Source organism: Anoplolepis gracilipes, chromosome 3 (genome assembly GCF_047496725.1).
Source record: "Anoplolepis gracilipes chromosome 3, ASM4749672v1, whole genome shotgun sequence".
NCBI lineage: Eukaryota > Metazoa > Arthropoda > Insecta > Hymenoptera > Formicidae > Anoplolepis > Anoplolepis gracilipes.
This window is the reverse complement of record NC_132972.1, coordinates 7,002,598-7,028,547: the sequence shown is the minus strand read 5'-3', so window position 1 is coordinate 7,028,547 and position 25,950 is coordinate 7,002,598. Positions and strand designations below refer to the sequence as shown.

Here is a 25,950-nt window from a genome sequence, read left to right as displayed (position 1 = left end):
GCGAGTAAAGAGTAGTTTCGCTGTCATAGGTGAACAACGTGTCGTTGTTCGCGGTCAACTCACGCGTACTGAACATTTCTGAGCAAAGATGCCGATATAGCTGTTCTACATTAACTCTCTCATATACCAAAAAAAGTTTATCCAAGTAATTTTTATGTAAGTACGTGTAATTCGTCTTACAAGCGTATTCATATTCTTTTAATATCGGTTTGTTTTATAATACATTTTAAGACTCAAAAAATTCTGTATATGTACATATGATTTTTATGTATATATTTCTCCAATTCTTCGAAACAAAATATTTTAATAATAATTTTTCTGAATAGTAATATAAAAAAGTTATTTTTATTACGCAATATTTTGCACCTTTTAATATGAAATTTTAAATTTTCTTTTAATATAAAATATTAAATTTTCTAACAAGTTTCGAGAGTAAAACTTCTGCTAAAATAGAATCGACATTAACTGAGAAGCAAATTTTTATTATTCATTTCTGAAAACCGATAAAAAAGACATAAAAAACGGAACTTTAGGATTAAAATATTTAGTTAGAATGATAATCTTTATAGCAGAAATTTCCAATTTAGATATAAAATAAATATACATATATTTGTCAATAAAATAATTAATAAGAGAAATATATAATAGTTTCTTCATTTAGTAAAAGATGTTAATATGCGATAATTTCTAAACAAGGATACCGACAGTTGTTTTCAAATATGATACGCGCTGATAATCATTTTATAAAATTTATCAAAGACGAATACAAATATTTTTAAAACTTGATTTCAACTGCCGACTCATTCTTGAGCCACTGTCTGACAAAGATCAGGACCGCAATCATAGATTTATTCCTCTCTCCCCCCATGGTCTGCTATATATACTAGTAGCTTCCGTGTTGTGAACCTCGTTTCTAAGCAACACCGCATTGCTGTACATTTCTGCGAAAACGATAATCGAATGTGCACCAAACGCGACAATGACTTCGAAAGGTCGTTGACCTCTAACGAGATTCTTTACAACACAATAACTATATCATATCATATAAACTTTCTAGGAGAGAGGAAGAAAAATCTAGATAAATAAAAAACTTTTTAACAATATAGAAAGCATACTGATTTATTAGACAAATCAAATAGTTTGGCTGTCAATATTATATGCAAAATGAGCGTACCTCGGTTTTAAAGAAAGAAAAATGTACTTTAATTTTGCGCATTAAAACGGAAGTTCTTATAAGCCCAAACTACAATGAAAACAGATTTTATGAAACGAAACCTATTTACTTGCCAGACAAAAGTGGAATTTGCATAAACGAATCGAGCATGTCAATGTGTAGCCGTCCAGAAAATTGATGGAAAGTAGCCCCAAGGCAACCTAGGTAAGCAATGTACTTCGATTGACTCAAATTGCCAGTAATTTGAGGGTAAAAAAAAAAAAAAACAATAACGAGGAGACAAGGAACGATAAAAATAGATTATGCAAATATGTGATAAGTATCTGCAAGGTTAACACGGATAATCACTTTAGGATAACAATTATGTGACTCAAAGGCGATCTGTAATTATGCAATCGATTGTACTGCCTTTTGTATGCTGTTTTATCTCTTTCTAAAATCATTTAATATTAATATGTGAGAGCAAAAAGAAATTCATGAGCTTACAAAATAATAGAATAGCGTGATCTATTTCTACTTTCGGATCACACGTTAATTTAAAATTCGTTACATGAGGCTAATGACAGATTCGCGCGATGGTCAGATCGCATTTTTGCACTTCTCACGAAAATCTACATTCAATTGCGCAAATAAAACTAGATATTTTTCGCAGAACTTGATTAATACGAATTATTATTCTACTAAATTGAAGAGATTTACCAAATAATTTTCAGCTGCAAATTTTCTATTACTGTCATATTTAATTAGCTATTAATTATCAATTCACAATAGATTATGTCAACATAGAACAATAAAATTCAATTTGATTTAACGACTGTAATTTTCTTAAGCTCATAAATATGCTACGATGATTACTTTTGTGAAATAACTTTTGCATAATTAGCCGTAATATAAACACAGAGCAATAATAAAATTCCTCAATCGATATTTATATTATAACGTTATAATTACATTGTTAATTGTAATTTATCAGTAATTCATATATATATGCATATATATGTATATATATATTTCGATTTATGTAGCATTTCATATGAAATCTATTTTTTTTAACTTACAATAAACAGATTATTATAACTGTTTTCAGCAACGTAATGATTGTCTATCAATCTTCAATTTTGTTACTTTCGTCGACAATAAAGAAAGTTGCCATAGCTAGACATTATTTATATGCATTTCACTTGTAGCAGCATCTGGTAATATTTCATACGGCAAAATTGCAATACGAAAGAGAGAGAGCGTATTATTCAAAGAAAATTATACAAAAAAAAAAAAAAAAAAAAAAACTGACAAAAGCAGTATAGACAAATAATAGCCGCAATGTGTTCGCGTAGAATCAGAGAGAAACGGAATCTATTTTCAATAAACACTAATCCCATTTTGAGTACGTCGTATATAATCACTTGTGCAACTTTATTACCGGATCGTATACACTCCTCACATAGGCGGTGTAAGGAAAATTAATCGTCAGTTTCGCATTGCGGGACTTTTTGCTATTAAATACCTAAGGGGAAATGCATCGACGAGTTTCTCCAAGTCGGCGTACGCCTTTTTTCTTTTTTTTTCTTTCACGAGATCACATCAGGTGCTGTGCATATCAATGGTATTAATCTCGAACTTAATTGGGGCTTCGTCCAAGAATTACGTAATGCGAAGTTAACGATCTTAAGATAATCGCGTGGCCTGCCCGCGACTATAAATATCGGTCTCGTGGCCTACGTACAGTCGCGGACGCACCAACACTTTAATACTCGTAACGTATTGATTTACGATCGGCGTGTGCACGGGAGAAGAAGATAACAAACCGACTGTGTTCGATTCAACGATTACTCGGCAATAATATCGTTGCTACGATTTATATCTCGCAATGAGAACCGTTAGAGCAAGAGAATGTTATGGAAGACAGCTGCGGCAAATACAGGAGCTCGACTGCCTTTTTCTAACGGTTACTGATAAAGATACCACGTGTCCGATCGCGAATTTATAATCACCGCTACTTAGGATTATAGCGATAGTGCTCACATTTCGAGATGCATTTGCAACAACGTCTATGAATCATTCGTTTAACGAAGTTATACTGGTACGAACTGACAGTTGTTTTGTGTTAGCTTATTATCGATAAATACTCTTCGTAAAGTTTCTTTCGACGTGACGATACATTATTAAAAAAATTACATTTATATGTACATGCAATGTTTAATTCTTTATAAATTTAATATTTCTGTTAATATAAATGTATGTAATATATATATGTAATGTTTAATTTTATATAAAAATAATATTACTGTTAATAATGTATGTAAATATTAATCAAATATGTAATGCATTAAAGCAAATGCAAAACAGTTCTTTAGTTCTTATCAAAATACTTTATTTATATAAAAAAATATAAACGAGATATACTAGAATATTGAAAAATAAAATAATAAATTAATAAAGTAAAAATAATAAATAATGATATGTGATGAAATATATTTTTCACAGTATATAATTACTCTCGCACAAAAATATTATTGAATAAACTTCTTTTTGCATTCATGAAACATTCGTAAACATGTTGTAACGAACGTATCTCTGAACATATTTATAGGCCGTAACAGAAACCAACTTTTCCCAGGCAGCCTTTCTCGACAAATAATCAGGGTTCCCTTTCACACCTCGTTCATACAAAAGCGAGCAGCTGATGCTCCGAATCAGCTGACGCTGACAAAGGAACGCTGCTTCTATATACACATACATGCGACACTTACTAACACTCGGAACGTCAGTATTCGGCGCTACATATGTTTCCGGGCAAAATTTAAAAGCTTTTTAATTCGTTAATGCAACACTTATTAATAACTTGTTTACGGGAATTTTTTCAATGATCGCGATTAAACTATCTCTCTCTCTCTTTCTCTCTCTCTCTCTCTCTCTCTTTCTCTACTACTATTAGAATAACTAAATCGGTCATGTATCGATCGATATATTTTTCTATAAATTCTTGATTATAATATTATCGCAAAGTATTTTGAGAAAATAACGTAAGCATTTTTCATTGATTAAAAAATTTTACATATTTTTACATCTTTATTTATGCACAAAATAAATTTATTTTTAACAAAACTGTCGACTATTAATCATCCTAACGCGCAATATAATTCGAATTTACTATTAATCTTTAGCAATGATATATTATCCTATATGCACTTCATCCCAGGAGACCGTTAATTTATGAATTATGTTCGATGATGACACAGAAATGAATAGAAATTCATTATTAAGGATACATTTTGTACACGCAAATACGAAATTAGGAAAATAATAAATGTCAACTCAAATAAACTTTTTCGAAAAAAAAATTTTTTTTTTAAAGAAAAAATACGTGAAAATGTTAGATAAAGAAAAAAAACATTTTGCTTTTATTATTATTAAATAAAATCTGTAATAAGGTTTTGTAATAAAGTCTAAAAATCTTTAATCATTTACATTAAATAATTTAAACAGCTTAATTCTCGTTTATTAACGATATTCTAGAAATTTATTATTTATTGAAATTACACGATTGCATAAAAATAAAATGCTAAAATTTAGTCTTCGCCTATTTCTTTCTTATTATGGATTGCATCTCTTTAATAGACATTATCGATTTATCCTGCTTTTGCATATTACAGTTTACGTAGACTATTCTCAACTGCGATTTACATAAAATGTCGTCTTTTCTTCTCTCTATAAATGTACCCGCGCGCTATCCGGTTATAATTCCTCAGACGGCGGAGAAATACCTCACCGAAGCTGGCATGCTATGCAAGCTGGAGAGTCTGTTATAGACAGAGAATCGGTTAGGGATCCTTGCGGTTCGAAAAAAGAACAAAGAATATGATATTCGTATGCCAGTGAAGGCAGCGTTGCCAAGTTATCCTGCCATTAAACTGGACCATCGCTAACGGTACGATGGAGCACCTACTCCTGCATAATTTCTGATCTCTCAATTAATCTTTGCCGCAGAATCCTCTTTCACATAAAAAAAAAAAAAAAAAAAATATATATATATATTTCGCGAAAGAAAAACTAATCACGGATATCAGAGACTCTGCTATTGCAAAAACATAATAATTGGAAAAAAGAAAAGCAGTTGACTAAATAATTTTAAAAAAAAGTTTGACTTTCAATAATAAAAAAAAATATATATTTTTTTTTAAAGTATCGCACAAACACATTATACAAAATATTTTCAAGACTGCATTCTTTGTTGTAACAATAGATGTAATCTATTCTAACTATATATAATAATAAGAATTATACGTTATATAAAACGTGAAATTATTTTTGAAATATTAAAATTATAATATATTGTGCTCAAAAAAATATACCGTGTATTTTTCATAATATATTGTGTACTAATAAATATAATAAAATAAAATGTATTATTAATAAATATATCAATTGTTTATTACTTAAAACTTTTAATATCTTTTATAGAGGTAGTTCTATTTAATTGTTCATATCTATTGTGTTTAGAGCCTAAAAAGTCAAACAGATCCTATAGCACCCATTATGGTGTAAATTTAACACAACATACGATTCTATGTATTATTTATACAAGCTTAGACATTCATACAAATATTTAACTTTGATATTTGAAATTGACAAGATGTTCAAATTTTTATTTCATCCCTTATTGATATTCTAACAAGACATGAAAAAATCAAATTATTTCAGATCGATGTTTTGTTATTCTCTTACAAGATAATTTAAATTGATATCAGTCTGATGTAGGCAATGTCCGCAATTACTTCTAACATTCTATGAATTCGAACGAGTATTTTCCGTTATAATTCGCTATAATCTCTTGAGCTTAGACTGTAAAACGAGCGACGACTTCTTCGTTGTGCTCGTAGGATTAAGGAATATTATCGATCGTTTCTGCGCGGATTAGATTGTTGACGCGAACTTTCATCGTGCGAACAATGCTCACTCGATATCTGCTTACTATATCACGAAAATGACACTCGATTTACGCTCTACGTTTTATAACGGCGTAGTTATATGTGTGTACGACAGCACGCACAAAAGTGTTCGTATTATTATCGCTAACACGACGCGTTGGTCTCTTTGTTTAATTTTAAAACTGTTTTTTACTCCTCGAAGATCCCTTCAAGTCACACTTAAAATAATTTAGGTATATCTCTTAAATACCTTTCTCATATTTGTAATATATGTAGAATCCATATTTTCTTTCTCTCTCATAAATAGCAGTTCCTATTAAACAATAAAAATATTTGTAACTACTATTTTTAACTACCTGTAAAGGATTTCTTGAGATAAGAATGACTTTGTTAATATTCTAAATTTGTTGATATTCTAAAATTATATCAAACAAAATTTAAAGCATACGATCAACATATGTATGTAGTTATCATCTTTCAAAAAATTATCAAGCATTTTGTAAAACAAAACATATTTTTAAAACTTATTTAATCAGAAATGATTGATTATTAATAACCGAATATCATATCAATGTAAATTTTTGCGTTTTGTTTACTTTCATCATCGAATTATATTTACAATTGCTTGTATCAACAGTTGTATGTATATTAAAAGTAACAAATAAATATTGCGATTAAGACCGAAGAAAAATCAGACGTAACGTAAATCGCGATGTGCATTATTCAATATTGAATGTTTCTGTTTTTGAATCAATTTACATCAAGTGTTCGATTCGCCCATAAAAGACACTAAATATTTATGCGTTTGACAATAAACATCGTGACACGAATATTATAACAACAGTTTTCAGACACCTTCTCGCATATTCGTAACATACAACATTATTTTTCAACATTATTTTCAACAACTTCAAGTTACTCACTGACCATTTAATTTTTGGACGAAAGGTCCAATGTCCCTTTCTAAATCGCAACTGTTACCATATAGAAAAAATACAGACCTATTTTCATGAATGTCACAGATAGCCAAAAGAATCAAGTATACTGGTTCCCTCTCTCTTTTCGTAGCACTTTATACGAACGTTTTAAAATGCTTTTTTCTTAACTCGGAATTAATTAAAACATGTGTATCGGTGCGCGCGATTATGTTAAGAGCAAATGAAAATACCTGATGTACTGGATGTATCCGTGTCTGGCGTCTTCGAGCAGGAACCCCGTAGGGTTCCTCATCTCGATGTTTTCGAAGACCATCGAAATCAGTCCACGAGACACACTGCGCACTCGACGTGCACCTAACCACTGTGTCTCTCCATCAATCCTTTTTCCGCTGTGTAGTTGCACTTGTCTCACACGAGCACATTTAAAGCGCGCGATGGACGAGCGCGATACGCTCGTCAGACGATTTTTTCCGAAAATGCGTATCTCCGAGACATCGTCTCTCTCTTCTTTCTTGGCAGAGCCAGCGTCGCGACACGACGACGATAATTTCGAACGGCGGCCACTCGATTTGACGCAAAATTCACGCGACTGAACACGAGAGGCGGCGTTTCGCGCCGAAGAGACACGTGACCGACCCTCGCGCGTGCGATGTCGTCAGACGACTGAGGCTTTCTCGAGTCTCGAGTCTCGAGCAGGCGCAGACAGGCCGACAGGCGCGCAGCGCGCAAGAGTCTCCCTCCCCTCCACTCCTTCTTTAAACGTCTCCCTCTCCCCTTCACACATCCCGTGGTCGACACGCAGATCACCTCGCTTACACCGAAGCAGCTTCTCGGTCGATCGAGATGAAGGCGCGCATATCGAAAGAAGAAAAAAAAAAAAAAAAGACAACTTTTTTTCCTGCATCACGGTACCTTAACACGTTTTCATCATGTACATTTATTATGATATGTAAATACACGTGTCCTAAATAAAATTTTTTTAATTGAACATGTATAATAAAATATGTTAATTTTTACAATTCCACGTCTTTGTATTGCTATTGATAATTGCAACAATTATCTTGTTCCGTATAATTTTTCTTTCAATTAAAAATGTAATAAGTATTTTACAGGAAGGATCTATATATCACGATACAATCACAGAATGCAAGAAGACCTTGAAGACTGGCCGCCATGCGTTTCACCCTCACGAAATCATCGACCCGAACACTTCAAATATGTGTATTTACTATATATATAATTAACTGGAGTATAATCAAAAGAAAAATTATTATATATAAGCATATAATCTTTTTTATGTGCTAATTATTTACCGATCTCAGAAATCTTTTTTGATATAAATTAAGCTAGAGATCCAGCTATCAAAAAATTTTAATATAAAATATATTAATAGCTAAATGTCTGATACAAGTTAGAATTTTGTTAATATAAAGTTCTTGATTTTAAATGACTTACTTATAACGCCTTGAAATTAAATAAAAGTTTTCTGTTCTGTCTTTGTTCAGTTTGTTCATATCTTAGATTTATTAGAATACTTTAATTTTAATTGTTATATAATTTCTTAAGCAAATCTTTATTTTTATTTCTGATAAAAAGAGTATAATTTTTATTAAAACATTCTTTCACTATATATATATATATATATATATATATATATATATATATATAAATTTTACATATATAAAGATTTGTACATATAAAAAGCTATATTTCACTGAATAAATCTTAATTATAATTCAAAATGGGTTAGTCATGCACGCCGTCCAAAAAATAAAAAAAATATGCGGTAATTGCTAGACGAAGGTAATAAATGCCACCCAAATTATGTATAATCCAACTGTAACATCAATGTTAATCAACGTTGTCTCTTTCTCAATCTTTTTCCGCACTGGATCTTTTTATTATATCAGATTCATATATATTGAAACACACTAACTGTTAGCAAAAGAACATCGTACAAATCAGGCTTAATGGCGCAAGTACTCTTTAATCAGCGAGCAATCTCGTAAATTCGCCTCGAGGCGAATATTACATTACACCATCGAGTATATTTAGAGATCTATTGCGTGTTATACACGACATGCATGTAGTATTATAGCAATTGTCTATAACTAGAGAGAGAAAGAGAGAGAGAATTATGCAGTCCACGATAATTAATCATATAAACAAGTCAAAGTATTCCATTGGTAAAAAAATAAAAAGCTTCCAAAACAACGAGAAGTCTATATAATTGTAACGACGTTCTATCTATTTGCCAAATTTTCGCCAGTCAATAGCAAAATTCGTTAAAAATTTCTAATTTGCTTGATATACTTTTACTACTATTTGCTTGATATTTCCATTCCATCAAATGATAAAATACACTAGAAATGATATTCAATTAATGTAGATGTTAAATCTTATCTCTGTCTAAAATTATTATTAATATGCAATCGCCAAATAAAAAATCAAAATCAGAAAATACATATTTTCGTTAAATTTTCATTCCAAGGAGATAAAAACTCAATATAATAATTACAAATATATAATGTAAAATTCTATATACAGAATATTTTTGCAAGAATATTATTTCTAAAAGAACTTATTACAAATTATTTTTATTTTTCATTTATTTTTTAAACGAACAACTGATCCAGTGTACTAGTTACTGTTACTGCTCTATTCTATGAATATTATATAGAAGTTAATACGAATGATAAAACGTCTGAAATGTCAATTAATAAGTAATAAATATTATTAAAAATCAATGTAGTTAATGCAACTATAAAAAACTAAAAATTAATCAATTAAATAATTATTTAAAAATTATAATCGATTATATCACGATATACGTTACTGCTGTAGAAAATTAATTAGAAATAATAGATATTTTCAAAAATTTTCAAAAAAATATATTACAGATCCATATTTCTGTATTCTGATTGTGAGATTGATCATTAAAATATTGATTTGTTGTCAAGCATGCTCGTGCGTCCCTATTTAATTGCATGGTTATAATCGCCCCATTGCAAACAATGACTCATCGCACCATCCTACACGTTGGTCGACTCTTTTCTTCGAGATCTCGTTATACGAATCGTTCCTCAATTTTTTTCACTGTCAAGGGGAGACGAGCATGCGACGCATTAATCATCTGCGTCAATCGGCCCGGTCTCGTATGATTGAAATCGCGATTACATGCCCGTAGAGTAAGCGAAACTAGGTCGTGTTGTATCTAAGATTACAAGGTAGTGTCGAATGACTTTGCAACGTATTTCGATGTTATTAATGTTTTCACTCGTAGTCGAGTATGTCAGATACACAGTATAATAGTTATCGATCTATTCCTAACGCGTTAAGATATTCGCGTATATAATTTAATACGAGATGCAGAAAAATTACTGAAAATTACAAAATTACAAAAACCTTAATAGATTTAATGCAAGGAATCACATCAATATTCTCGATACCTCGTACTTTTACGTCACGCATATCAATGACGCAAAAATTAAAGAGAAATTCTCCCGTCCCTTCTCGATAATTCCTTTCGGAATAGTTAAGAGCCGAACTATCAGATCGATTCTCGGCGCACGAAACGCTGGAAATCTTCGACGTCGTGTTGCTGAATATTCATGATTTAATCACTGACATATCGACAACTATATATGACTTCGTAGAAGAGAATCCGCTGTGCATAAATTAATTGCGAATTACTCGCGATAAGACTTTGATAAATTTTATTCTAATCTTCTTGAAAATTAGATTCTTTATCAGCTGTTCGCAACGAAACAAAAAAATCTCAAAGCATTCTAGTATCAGTGTTTATATAGCTATTTCAAATTGAATCGAATATCGCTATTTTATTACAGATATTTAAGAACAGATTAAATATCTAGATGGTATATTCGAAATATTTAAATAATGATAGCACTAATAAAAATCATAATGCGGCGTGATCGATTCGCATCGGTATATCATGCATATACCGATATCACGTTATTCATACACATGTCAGCTGACATCGGTGCATTGACCTTCGTTGTGCGATTGTCGTATGTACATATGTACATACATATATTCAGTACGCCAGCTCATCCATGCAAAACGTGGACGAACACTGTATAAACGCTAATACGTTCGTAGAGAAGCTGAGAGGCGGATGACCTGGAATGCCTCTCTCGCTTGATAAACAACATCTATTCATAAATCTCTCTCTGATAGAGGTAGCATTGATTCCCGATTAAACAACAAATTTGCACGGTTTGCTCGCTGAAATTTACCTTCCGGTGAAATTATTTGCGTTTGACACTGGCAAATTTGTTTGAAATCTTCTGCGAAAATATAAAGTGAAATTTGTTTTTGTCGAAGAAATTTAACCGCGTGTAAAAAATAAATTTTCAAAATATAATCTCTAACAATATCAAAAATAACATCACATTTCGCATTCACACAGAATTTGAAAACAGTTAATATTAAATATTAATATAAAATAATTAAAAAACATTGATTGTATATAATAAATATATAGATAAGTCCTAAATACTTTTATGTAATTAAAAATTATAGTAAAATAATACCTTATATAGAAATCAATAAATACAAATAAATAACTATTGTATTGTATTATGCGATAATTTAAAACAATTATAAAGGAGAAAATGGATCGTCGTTGCAAATCAATTTTTCTGCATTGCTTCGCGGAGATTGCTTGATTTACTCAGCGGGTGTGTATGCACTTTAAGCTTTCATACTAACATCGGTATTCGATGACGATTGCGAGAAAAGCTAATAGAACATGCATATATTGCACTGAGACACGCGATGTGAAAATCTATTCCGCGATACATGTGGTATCACTTTTTACGTTCTCATCAAGAAGTCGGGGAAGAATGACAGATAAGTCTAATGAACCCGCAACTATAATTTTATCTTCTGCCGGCCTATTCCGCCGAGAAAAAAGAGCCTATCTGAAAGATTGGCATGTAAAGGCTGTGCACGGCCTTTCGGAGACGACGGGAAAATAAACTCGCAAAAATATGGACACTGTGAAAAAGAATAGTTAAAAAAAAGAGAACACTTTATGATGCGCTTTGAATATTTTATACTTTATAGGTCAACGTTGTCATAAACATACTACGTGCGCAAAAGAATAAAGTATTCATTAACATGATTTATAATCTGATATCAAAAAGCATAACATTAAATATTCGAGATAGAACTTTATTTATTATATCTTTGATTACTTAAACTGACTATCTTGTATTTATTTATCAACTCGTAGATTACTAAGATTCACAAAAATAAAAAAGTTACTTATCAAAGTATACAAAAATAAGAAAAATAAGCAAGATAATTTTTCATTTAATTCTTATTAGTAAAATAAATCGTCTCGAAAGAATTTGCATTTATTTTAATATTTGAACGCCATGAAAATTAATCAAAATAAAGATTGCAATTTTATGTATTTTTGATATGTTGCATGACTTTGTCTGAACATGTTTTATATATATAATGTAGAAATAGCGGTAGAATGACAGCAACGACGCATTAATGGCGCTTTGAAAAAGTCCTTTATATTTATTATTTTTACAAAGCAAAATGTCAGGAAAGTTCAAAGGGCAGCAAGCAATTTTTACGTACTATTGCTCTCGTTAAAGATCCTTTTATGCTAATACACAAAGGAAAGCGAAAAGGTAGATAATTAAAATAATTGGTTCTCCTCGTAACTCAATGCAAGAGAGGTATATATATCTATATGTATAAATTTAGTTAAATTAATATTATCACGATCATTATAATTATTCTGCCTCGGTTTAAAAGATAAGATAGAAAGATAATGAACGGCATCTTAAAATCGCGAATGTTGAGTCACTTATTTAAACTTTCCTGCCTTATCGCTTCTATTACAAAATCTCGGATGCGCTCCATGAGAATATGCAAAGTTAATGAACAAGAAATATGCTTCTTGATTGTCATACAATTTTGTCTGTTATATTTTTTTAAACCGCTATTTGGTATGATTTCTTTACAAGAAATTTTATTCAAAAACATATAGAAAAATATGATACTCTAAATAAGGGAAGAAAGGAAGGAAAAAAAAGCTAAACTATTACAAACTTTCCACGTATCGTTATATAACTTAATAAAAGTATGATTTTTTAAAATATATTATACTACTATTGTAATTAAAAATGCATATTTAATTAAATTACGAGTAAAAATAGAAATGTAAAAATAGCCGTCAAAGATAAACCTTAAGTCTTAATAAACAATTTTGATAACAAATAGATAAACTTCGCAAATTTTAATAATGCTTCAGTACTGTAGGATACTGCAAGTATTTGTAAAAGGATTTGTATATGTGACTCATTGAAAATCACCCACTCAACGAAACCGATATAAACGAAAAGAAAAAAATGTTAAAACGTCCATCTTCGTGTCTTCATACAAATTGAAGTGCCGATCACTCCGTTCTCCGCGTTGCTACCTATGTGCTGTTCTTACGAACAGGTTTTCTTATTCTCGTGTCGATCTATACGCGAAGGATATATGCGCGAATAAATGACTAGACGTAATAAGCTGATGTAAACGATGATGTACAGGATGTTAGCACAGAAAAAAAAATTATTTTTCTCATAACCACAGATTTTTCTAAAACTTGAAAACGATTCTTCAAAATCAATAATATTCATCAAATCTTTTACGCGACACGTCAAAATTAAAATTTTATTAAACTATTAAAAAGCCCAATAATCAATATTGAAAAATTAAAAGAAAACAAGAAATTCATCGATATGCACTTTTAACGTAGTGCGCTTATATAAAAACCGTAACTGTTTTATGACACGAGAACAATTAATATATTGATATGTGACAATTCAACTAATTTTTAAAATATATAGAATACCTGTTTCATGATGTTATCTCTTTTTTTTTAATAATTCATTGTGAAGTAAAATCTTTTCTTTATAAAAATGAGTGAATCTACTAGAACTGTCAAAAAAGTATGCTCGTTATTTTGTCAAAAATCTTTATATATTATTTCACGTGTTACAGAACAAAATTTTGTCGTAAAACTATTTTCACGAACCTCGGTCAAGAACAATCGACGAATGCATGTCGCAAGATGGAAACCAATTACCAAGTTTTGAAGCACGATCCAATCTCAAATTGTGTAAGATTGTTCTTTGTTTGCGCTCGTCCGAAATGCTCGGCTGAAATATAGTTCAGGGTTACGTACGAAACTCTCGAAAACCTCGATAATTTGGCAAATATATAGAGAATGAAGTAATTACAATTTAATATCATTAATATTTGATATCATCCAACCATGTATATGTAATTGAAAATAATTAGAATTTATTAAAGTGCTATTCAAAACAAAAAAATATATAAAATTAGATGGAATCATTAAACCCATCATAAATAAATAGAGCAATATTTTTTTATAATGACAATTAGTAATACTATAATTATTAGCACTAAAAATGATTAATTTTTAGAAATCGGGAAGCCATTCTTTCCAGACTTGTCTTTATAAAATATCATTTTCAGCCATCTAAAAATCACCAAGATAAACGTTAATAATTTTACATATTCCTTAACCTTCCTTAGTGATTTAAAATTTGCAAATATAATTTGCGTTTTAGAATAATTAGATTTCTTGTTATTTCCCGAATATTAAAAAGAAAATAAAATTCAAGGATACAAAGTAAATTGCGATATAACATGTCATTAATTTAAAAAGGAAAAGTGTTATCGCGTAGCGTATTGTGCCTATCGTAACTATAAATTTGTGATTTGTAAGCTATTATAATATCCATACTGAGAAGAGAAAGTACATAGTTAAAAATAAAATAACAAATAGACGTGAAATAATATATATCATTTTCTGTATTTACTTCTCTCTCGTATGAAAAACTATCGGAATCTGCGAGACTATAATGAGCGGAGTGTATGCAGCATTAGCGAGAGAAAATACGTGTATATCCGGCTATTATCCTCACGAGTCTCGTGACTCTTTGTTAGTGAAATTTACGAACGACCAGGAATCCCGTTCAAGGTAGACCGCCTCGGTCGGCTTCGGGCATCTGAGAGAGCAGGGCGTCAGAAGTTCTTACGAGCCTCGGCTTCTCTCTACTCGCGATGCGATATTTAAAATACAATCATGCGTCTCTTAAAATGCGATGGTTGACAAAAGCGCTAACTTGCTTTTTAGCAATTCGATCGTTAACAGGCGTGTTAACAAGCCTGGAATTCGATACACACGTCGAGTTGTAACTGCGAGACATATTGAAACCGCAAACACTATGTAATTGGAGATAACGCCTTAAAGGCAACACGTATTGCGATCTTTACGACTGTAAAATAAGCTTACAATTGTTCCAACTGGTAGTACGCCAGGTGTGACACAGAAAATTAGGACAGCATCAAAATTACGCGCGAGATCGTAGTCGAACGATAAACACCGGATGTCCCTTTCTTTTTTTCTTATGACAAGCGATCGAAGTTTTTCTTCGTGGCAAAATTGACGAGGCGTGCAGAAAATTATGGAAACGCCGAACGAAGTTAGGGCAACGGCGTCTACTCCACTGACGGGCACTAATGAGTTTGCGGTCGGGCTCTAAATTTATGACAAGTCAAACGGAACGTAAAAGGAAAACGCATCGCTAGCCATGTTGTTATTGTTACTATTATCAAAGCAAAACGGTATTTAAATAAAAACATGTTATTGCGACTGTTCAAATTTATGCAAAAATTGAGAATACGGAATTGATGCAGAATATATGTTAATTATTTATTATACATGCATATATATATATATATATATATATATATAAAATTAAATTTCTATTCAAAGTTCACTTCATGATATCAATTACTTTCTTTCTGCGACGCACTCACTAAATCCTGAAAGTACAAACAAATGAGTGGCATTAGTTTCACCCACGCAATTCTAGTCACCATACTGCAGTTGTGAAATAAGCATCGTTTGCGATTGCAGATCGCAATTAACGATAATTGCACTATTGGCTATCTACTAAGCGCTTCTTCCCCTTAAGGCGACGAGGACTGAATTTAATTGTAATTATAAATCTAGATCAGCAATCATCGCAATTTAATTGCAGTTTAATTACTTTGGCACTGTTTACGTTCTGTAATTGATACTTTGCTCGTTTTGTTTGTTGAAGGTAATGCATTTAACAAAATGGATGGTTCCAATCAAGCAGCAAGATATTAAGATCATAAGTAATTTCGATCAGTAGTTTATATATATTATTATCGACACGCAAAAATATTTAAAAGTTATAACAAATGTTTTGCATATTTAGTAAGACATTTTTCTATATAATCGTCTATAATTATAATTAATCATACACGTTATTTATAAAGCGTGATCCAAAGAAAAATATTTAATTAAATATTTATTAATAATTTAAGTAACTTCATGACATTTTATATATGTCAGACTTTATATATATATGTATGTGTGTGTGTGTGTGTGTGTGTGTGTGTGTATAGGTATATGTATATCGCTAAGTTAGAGAATTATTTTCAATTTAAACCTACTTTGGGAAACAAATACAGGCGTAATACAACTATATGATAGACAAAGAATTAATTAAGCAATATATATCTTAATTAGGCAATAGAAATTCTCATTACGAATTGTTTTAATAGTTATGTTGCAGGGTCAACACCTCCCCCTAGCAGAACCTCGCAAGACTTTATGTTGGCAGTCTGAACTTTAGCTGAGCTAAAAGGTCATGTATCGGATACAAGCCCCCTGTTGAAATGTGCCTTCCGAACAATCTAGCCAAAAATAGCAAGCGGGCATTGATGCTGCCAGAAGTTAAAGACTGAATTGAGGGTATATTGCGATGTTGATTGCCCAGAAATCGACTTTTCTGTACAGAGATGAAATAAGCGGGAAAGCACATAACAATTCGTGATATATTGCCATAACCAACAATGCTTTATCTGAAATTGAAAGCAATCGGGAATCCGTGACACCGCAGAATAAATCACAAAATATAAAATGGAAATGCCATTTTAATAAAGATAAACTTGCGAACTGATAACAGATATTTTTTACGATTTTAAAGCTTATCTTCTTTAGTAAAAATATTTTAAAAAGTCATTTTTTAGATCTCTGTAATATCAAGCTTTAAAATAATTAATTTAGCTTGAAAAAAGCTAAATTTTTTCTTACATTTAAAATTTATTTAAAATTAACTAAAAAAATATTTTATTTTATTTATTTCCATAAAATTTCACAAAAAAATTTATTTTTAATTTATTAACATTAAAGTTATGAAATACACCAATATTTTTGTTAAGAAAAGTTTCATCTTTTTTTAATTATTATAAAAGAATCTATTATAATCTACTATTTAAAAAATCGATTACAATTTATGATCCGTTTATAAAATAGATATATGGACATATTTTTGTCTTTCATTTGACGTTTAGTTATTTAGCCACACGAAAAAATCAGAATGATTTCTGATTCCTTATCCGCAGTAATATCCGCGATTAAAATTCCTATAACGATCGCGACCCTTCGTTAGAGGCAGGGTATTTTAATATCCGGTTACGGTGAGAGGTTTTTATCTTCTTTCTAACAACGAAGACTTCGATTACGTTTCCAGCGTAATGTAATGTTACGATACGCGCGCGAAGCGAGATGTTACGCAAACACACGATAGAAAGTCAGACGATTAAGAGCGAAGCCTTCTCCACGACGGCCCGTAACAGGAGAGTGAATCGGTTCCGTGGGGATTTCCTGGCACGTACACATTCGCACGAGATACGCACAAGTGCGACTCAGATTGAAGATGCATCACGTTGTCCGTATCCGAGAGACGAGAGGCAGGAAATTCGCACGCGCGGCTACGCAGCGCTTTCCTCGGGGAAGATTCAAACCGAGTTAAGCGAATTATAACGACGACGTCTCGAAGGAGGAAGTCGAAGACGCGCTTCCACGAGGAAGAACTCGTTTCATCATTGATTAAATAACGTGCTCGCGTTATTTCCTGCTTAATAATCGACGGTTCCGGGAGCACGACCGGAATCGCGACAATCGTGAATTTCAATTGTGTTTTCACGCGATAAGTATCTCTTGCCCGAAAGTGATTCTCGATCGTAAACGCCATAAAGCTGGTTCGTAAAAGATAGAAAGATACTTCTCAGCTCCATTTTACGACCTCCATTTTATGATATTCAGATTTTATTTACGATACTATAAAGTACTACTATAAAATTACTTGATTAGAAAAAGTCAAGAAACATGTTCATATATTATAATATGTAGTCAAATATTTGCATATTTTATATGTAGAATATTATCTTCCGTATATCTTTAACAAAAAAGGAAGATATTCTAGAAAATAATTAACTATATTTTTAAGACTATAATTCGCAAAAACAAAATATAATTGAGCACAGTATATATGAATAATTTATAAATATTTAAAAAATTATAATATATAATATAAAAAATGATATATATTATATTAATCAAGTTATAGTTAAATAAGAAAGAAGAGTTTCAAATTATTATTGTTGTTATCTTCAATATTAAAATATTTGTTAGAAATAAAAACATAATTTTATTTTATTATTTTATTTTTTCTATCTTCTTTTAATAATACAATTATATTATTGTTTTAATATTGTATGAAAACTTTTTTACTACAAAATAATTAATAATGCAGGAATAACCAGCTGCAAGGAAAGCTCAAAGGAAACAATCTCAAGATAAAATCTCGCAGACATGCATAAAGTAAACTAATTTCAGATTAGGTATCCATTCGCACAGTAATAAGACCAGTGTTTATCGTTACAGTACACCGATACCTGTCTCCAAGAATATAAACAGAGTAAAACACGGCACCGCGGTGCTTACCAATAAAAGTGTTAGATGCGTCTCGGATATCCAGTAATAAAATTCACCTCGCCGTTCCGGCGGGAGATCGTCTTCGTGAAAAAATTTACAAAGATAGCATCGGAAAAAAAATTCAAACGATTCCATACCATCTTCGCAGAAACTGCGTAAGGAGAGTTTTATCAGATCGAGACGGTTATCCTTGGAAAACCGACCGAACGCCGACCGATCGTACTTTCAATGGCCGGTAAAGCGAGAGCAAATTACTTGCTAAGTAGAGAGGCCTACTACCAGTCTAGATAGCCATCGTTCCTTATCACAACTTATTAGCCTGTGCTCGTGTTAAATTCCGCTTTATTTCGCACCTTTTCAGCCCGGTAGCTACTATGCGGTGACAAGCGAAAAGACCGGCCAAGAGAATATTCCGTCTCCACAGATCTCATCACATATACTTAATACGATCTTGTGTGTAATTCGATCTTATCATTGAAACTGGGTACGATACGTATTCGCTTATATAGGGTGTCTTGAGCTCACCGAGATATCGTAAGGTTGGTGAGCAAGATTGCTTAACGTATATAGAACGATGTTGTAACAATAATGTATAATTTAAAACATACAATTTGCGCGTACATTTCAGTAAAAATAACAATACTTTTAACGATATCTTTCATTTATTGTATTTTTTCGTAATATGTATGGTATTTTTTTTTTTTTTTTTTTTTGTGCAAAAAAAAATGACTTATTGTTTCGTGAAAATATCCATTATTGTTTATTATGCCTTCTCTAGCAGAAATATATTTTTGTGTGAAAAATATTAATTAATAACCATTTGTATAAATTTACCTTTTACAGCTTCTCGTAGTATCCTCATCGTCAGCTGGTGCTCCTGCTCCCGAATCCTAAAAACAAAAAAAAATATATATATATATAATTTTTATGTGTTATAAACATACAATAAAAAACTAGCATATACAAATATTTCGTAAAAAAAAAGAAATCTACTTTTAGCATAGTTTTAGTTATTTTTCGAAGATATTAAAGTTCCAAAATTATATAGATCACAATTTTATTGCTGATTATTTAATATTATAATTAAGAAATTAATAATTAACAAGGCGAAACTCTCTTTTCGCTTGCTCCCTCTTTTCTCATTTGGCTAATTTCTACTACAGACAAAAAAAGTCAGACATGCAGCGTTAATAATTTGCGGTGAAAGCGTCAACAAAGACAACGTTGCTGTGGAATTACGTCAATACTGACTTCATGACAAGGGAGCACGGACAAGTCTTTATTCGTTCCTTCCCCTCTTCTCGAAGATAATTGAGGCATCGTGACAACCACGGTGAACGGTACAAAACGTTGGCAAACAGTCGTATATTTAAAGACAATACTGTAAGCTACCAAAAAAAAAAACTGCGCAAACGCTCAATTCGAAAGTTTGTTATACTCGTCTGACGAAACGTTGTTGGCAATGCAAACAAACTCGCCGTAAAAAGAAGTAACGATAGAAAGAGATTGGCAATTTTCTATTTCGCAATTGAAAATTTTCTATTTCAGCGAGTAAACAATTTTTCTTTGAAAATCTGACATTTTTGAAGAATTCTAAATAATTCAATCAAAATTTTAATAGAATTCACATCAATCTTGAGTAACAACGCTGAACGTAAAATTGGTAAACCGCATCTTTGAATCTAGTTTTTATACTTAATCAAGACTTTTTTTTTTAAACGTACATCTATAATTTTTTAAAAATTTTAAATAGATTCTATTTAAATATACAGAATAAAAATAATTCGCTAACTTTATAGTATAATAAAGAATAAAATAGTATAATAAAGAATAAAATAAAAATTTTTTTCAATCTGATGAAATAAAATGCAGTATAATTATATGTAAAAAATTTTAAAAAGACTGCTAGTTAATCGTATCTCTTAATCGTTAAAACTTTTTAAAAATTATTTTAATAATTTAATTAGTAACTAATAATGAGCTTCGATAAATGTATATTATATAAATGTATCTGAAATATTGTTTTATATGTATTTATACATCAATAAATATATAAAAAAATAATCTCGTTTTATCGGTACAGGTTAATATATTGCAACAAAATTTATAGCCTTGCCTTATATCGCTTCTCGCATAGCATTACGAGATATTTCCACGTGTCATTTGGCTGCATGTAGCCTAAACGCGCGTGTCACTGGGTAATAGCTCTTTTATTAATAAAGTGCATCGTAAATACCGAAAGAGAATACGAGGAGGTCGAATCCTGCGTGGCACACAGTCATGCAGAAAATGGACCCTCAAAATCAATAGACGACCAGCCCAAGGCTACCCCTTGTTTCGCAACGTTAAAAAAATGCAACTAGCCCTTCTGTATTAAGTGCACTTCTCTGTATGCAAAGTGCATGATAGGGCAACCCCTTTCTAGTCTCTCAAAACCAAGGATGCTCGACAACCAAGCAAAATGAATGGTTCTTGAAAGCGTTTTTGCCGCGTGAATACAACATACTAAAAAAATTGTAATGCAATAATTTTTATAATCTACGCAGCAACAAAAATCGTGTTACGAAAAAATATATACATACATGTACGCATAATTATTTTAAATACTAATATACTACTCTTTATATTTCTCAAAAATGTAATTCCTATGAAATGTCAATTTAGTATTTGCTTTTTTTTGCAAAAAAGGTTTGATGTGCTAAAACAGTAGGCAAAACAAAATACATATATGAAAAGTGTGCTTGGCTAAACAGCAAATAACTTTAGATTTTTAAATCGTAAGAGCTTAACAAAATAATGTCTTATATATAAATATAGGGCATTTATTCTTTATATTTTCAAAAATAGAAACATTTTTATCTTTATAAGAACATTAATATATTTTATAATAGAAGGCACACAAAAAATTGGAGATTTAAAATAAAACGTACATAAAAATGTATTGAGATGTAAAAAAATAATTGTTGCGTTAAAAACATAATCTATATGTGTGTTATTAAAATATATATCTCGGGAACAGTTACAAATTACTATCACAATAAATATATAAACAGTTAACTGTATGCAATTATTGTCAAGCTAGTTATATTTTCAACATAAATTCAAATACTCCGAAATTTCAAGATTCAGCAATATATATTATGTAGTTTAAGGCATTCTTTCAGAAAGAGTGAAATATGCAAAACTCTCATCATCCTGCAATTACTCTCGGAGAAGATATTTTATAGTGTATTACTGTCGTGGTTAAGAAAATTGATCGTGTGAGCGCATAAAACAACGCACGCGCTCTCTCTATTAGAAGCGCAGTACAATTTTCCAATCTTGTCTTAGCGCGGCTTAAAATAGAACCTTTCATTTGCTGAAAAGAAGATTGCGCCTGACCGAGGCAAGAAAGAGAGACAAGGTGAGAGAAAAGGAACAAGCAGTAGAGGCCCTGCAGCTTTTTTAATTGTGGCTTTCAAGGCGAACACACAGAGAATACACAGCATCGCGCGATCAAAATAAATTTACCGCCATTACTATGAGTGTTTCTAACTTTAATAATCGATCTTCCACTTTAAAGTTCAGCAAAGTCAATTTAAATCAATATATAAATTATATATAACGTGAGACTAAGAACAACTTATTATATCAATATCATCCTAAGTCTAAAAATAATTAAAATTTTTGCAATATTTTTAGATTTTTTAAAAGAGAAGTAAATACACAATTTTGACATTTGCCATATGTGACACACTAAAAAATTTTAAAGATATTATTTTATTGAAAGCTATGAGAATTATAACATTTAAAAATAAAATGATTTAAAGTACCGTTTCAAGAAGTAAGTCTAAACGTTGTATTACGACACATGACCTTTCCAGCACACTTCCCACTCATCTTCACTTTTACTTACAATAAACAAGAGGCACAGTTCTAGATATTCTCAAGCTACTGCATATACAGAGTGTTGCGAAAATGCCCATGTTAGTTTTAATGATTTCTCTGATGAGAAAAACATGCATATATGTATACAAATACACCTATTAAAATTAGCAATATCCAGAATTAGAATAAATTCATATATTTTTGATGTCACAACTATACATAACTAATTTGTAATCTTGTTGTACTCTGATTCATGAAGATGAAATAAAAACGCACTACATATGTTGAAAAAAGTAAATATATATATATATATATATTTTTTTTTTTCAGATTATATTTACAAGAAGTAATTAAAATAATTTTTCAAATATTTTTTTGAGCTTTTATTTTCATTCTTAATTTAATACAATCGAAATGAAACGTACCTAAATAGTGTATTATTAAATAGTAAAAGTGTATTCAATTAAAATGAAAATGACATATAATAACTGTAACATGTAATAACATTTTTTAGTATTTTAGCGTGCAATGACGAATGGTTGAATTGGACAATGACTTAATTTTCACCTACGTTTAACAAGTATCGTGTTATGTAGAAAATAATGCAAGCAAAAGTAACGATCTATATGTCCGAAATCTATGTTGCTATTATATTCTTATATTACATTCTTTTGATAGAAGATATAATATTAATAACCGATTATACTCTACCTATATTATTACAAATATTACAATTATACCCATTTTTTAGAAACAATTATATTTTCCATCAAATCTACAAATTGCGAGTTAAAATAAAATGTTATATTTCATTTTATTTCAAAAAAAAGTTTATATTCAATGTTAATAAACTTCAATGGTTTTATCATTCTCAATCAATATAGTTTATTTGTGGAGATTGTATCGATATCGATAGGAAGTCATCAAAGAATTTCTCGTGAATACATCGTGAGAAAGCGAAATCAACTGCGCATACATATGGTGCAATGTATTTCTGTTAAGGAGAGTGTATCGAGAAGCTAATACATACAAACATTGAGAGAAATTCATACGAGGTAATTCATGTGGGACCGTTTGAACAACATTGTCGTACGCGATCGCGAATCTCGTATCCGCATTTCGCCAGTTGTCAGTTCCGAGTGCAATTATAATCTGAAATTCGCGTCGTGTATTTCAGATATATATAACTTTAGACCGTCAGATCTCTCTGTTCAGATTTCTCTGTTTGAATGTCTGCCTTTGTACGATTGAGAGAAGTATCGGTTTCGATTTTAACATATCGTGCGTTTTTATTCCACTTTTATAAATCATAGTACAACAGGATATTGTAAGACAAAGTAATTAATATTTTATATATAAAACAATAGATGTATGTAATTGTGCATATAATACAAAACAAAAGCTTTATAAAAATGCGGGTATAAATGCTTTAAAAAAATTGAATTGTGTGTTATTTGAATATTATCGACTTCTTTCATATATCACAGATTATTTATGCATGAATTAGCACATAAATCTTGATAGTCCTATCTCATCGCTCTTTTAGCATTGCATACTCAAACTCATCATCTTTTTAACTTGAAGTTAAAGTTGACTGTCCAGTTAGAAAAATGTATTCTGTCTGCTGTCCATACGTAATTATGCCAATTAACTCAATAGCACTGACATCGTAAGAAAATACAGCTTAAAATAAAATAAGTGATGGTCAAAAAAATAAAAATAAAAAATCAGTGCTAAAAGATAAATATATATATGCATATATCGCATATTGAATTTTTTATTATTGCACTAAAATAAATTTTATTAAATCTATTTTTGCTTTAAAATTTTATTTCTTAAAGTAAACGACACATATTATTTAAATTATATTTGATTATTTGAATTTGAACATTTTCTGTTAAGAAAAACTATATATATATATATAGCTATATATGCCATTTACTGTGAAAAATAACATTATAAAACAAAAATAGATTTAATAAAATTTATTTAAAGGCAATAATAAAAAATTCAATATGCGATATATACATATATCGTAAATATAAATATATATATATATATATATATATATCTCATAAATTGAAATAATATTGTACAAACGATACCAATAATGAATTTAAGAAACTTTCACTTTCTAACAAAGTTCATAAATTATCATTCGTCATAATTGCGCGAATCCAAAATATACGTAACAAAGAGAATATAATGCAAAGATATTATCTAGGAAAACAGAGAATACACTTTCGGATCTTGTAATGTGCTTTCAAACAATGTAACTGGATTGCACATAAATTAGTGTTACAATGGTTACGTGTCGATCCACCTTAATGCTTAATTACACCATTGCTTAATTAAGAAGACTAAAAAAGCAAGCACGACTTGTACGTGACAAACAATGCACAACATTTACGCGTGAGAATTTGTGCAAAATCGATGACAAATACATCCAAATAGATAGATCAATATAATACACACTTTCTTGTATATAATGTTTTAATTATAAGTACGTAATCTCAATTTTAAAATTTAAAAAAATATTTTTCAAAAATTTCATTAATATTCTATACTTTTTTTTTACACAAAATAATTTTAAATAAAAATCTTCATATAAAATGCATTATATAACATAAAGCTATAATTTTATATATATAAAATAAACACATTTTGTATTTAAAAAAAAAAAGAAACTATTTTGTATTATCTATGTATTGTTTTCTATTTTAAACTAAATTTATCATTAATAATTTTAAAACTTATTATTTTTTTATATACAAAAACTTTGACACAAATATAATCATACTTATAATTGAGATGAAGATTGAAATTTATTATATGTACCAATTAAATAAAATAAGGCAAGCTTGTCACCGAAAAAAAAAAAAATAATTACCATTCAACTGGAATACGAAAATCACGCAGAGTGGATCATGCGAAATGATAAAAAACATAATTTTATACTATCCAATTTTAAATTTTGCCCTATAATTAATATACCCTGGCGACTTTGTACCTTTGCGTGCTAATATACACAAAATATGCGCGTGTCCATAATGTCGTACGGTTGTTAAAGTAACTTTCCCTACTCGATATAATTTGCGTGTTGCTTAGTATGCCGTTATCATAGATCTTGATTATCCTCGAAGAAAAGTATGTAATTAATTCAGG

General features: G+C 30.4%; 1 protein-coding gene across 4 annotated transcripts in view; it reads right to left on the bottom strand.

Moving 5' to 3' along the window:
- Positions 1-25,950, bottom strand: part of Ssh (Protein phosphatase Slingshot) — a 108,595-nt gene that overhangs the window by 78,753 nt on the left and 3,892 nt on the right. For 3 of the 4 annotated variants that reach the window (XR_012046305.1, XM_072887953.1, XM_072887952.1), the window contains exon 2: positions 19,753-19,808. Coding sequence is in view for 3 of the 4 variants with exons in the window: in XM_072887953.1 (XP_072744054.1) it covers positions 19,753-19,808 (56 nt within the window). In the remaining variant the exon portion in view is untranslated. Of the gene's footprint in view, positions 1-7,270; positions 7,717-19,752; positions 19,809-25,950 lie in introns of those variants that run through there. The other variant, XM_072887955.1, reaches the window with a different exon arrangement.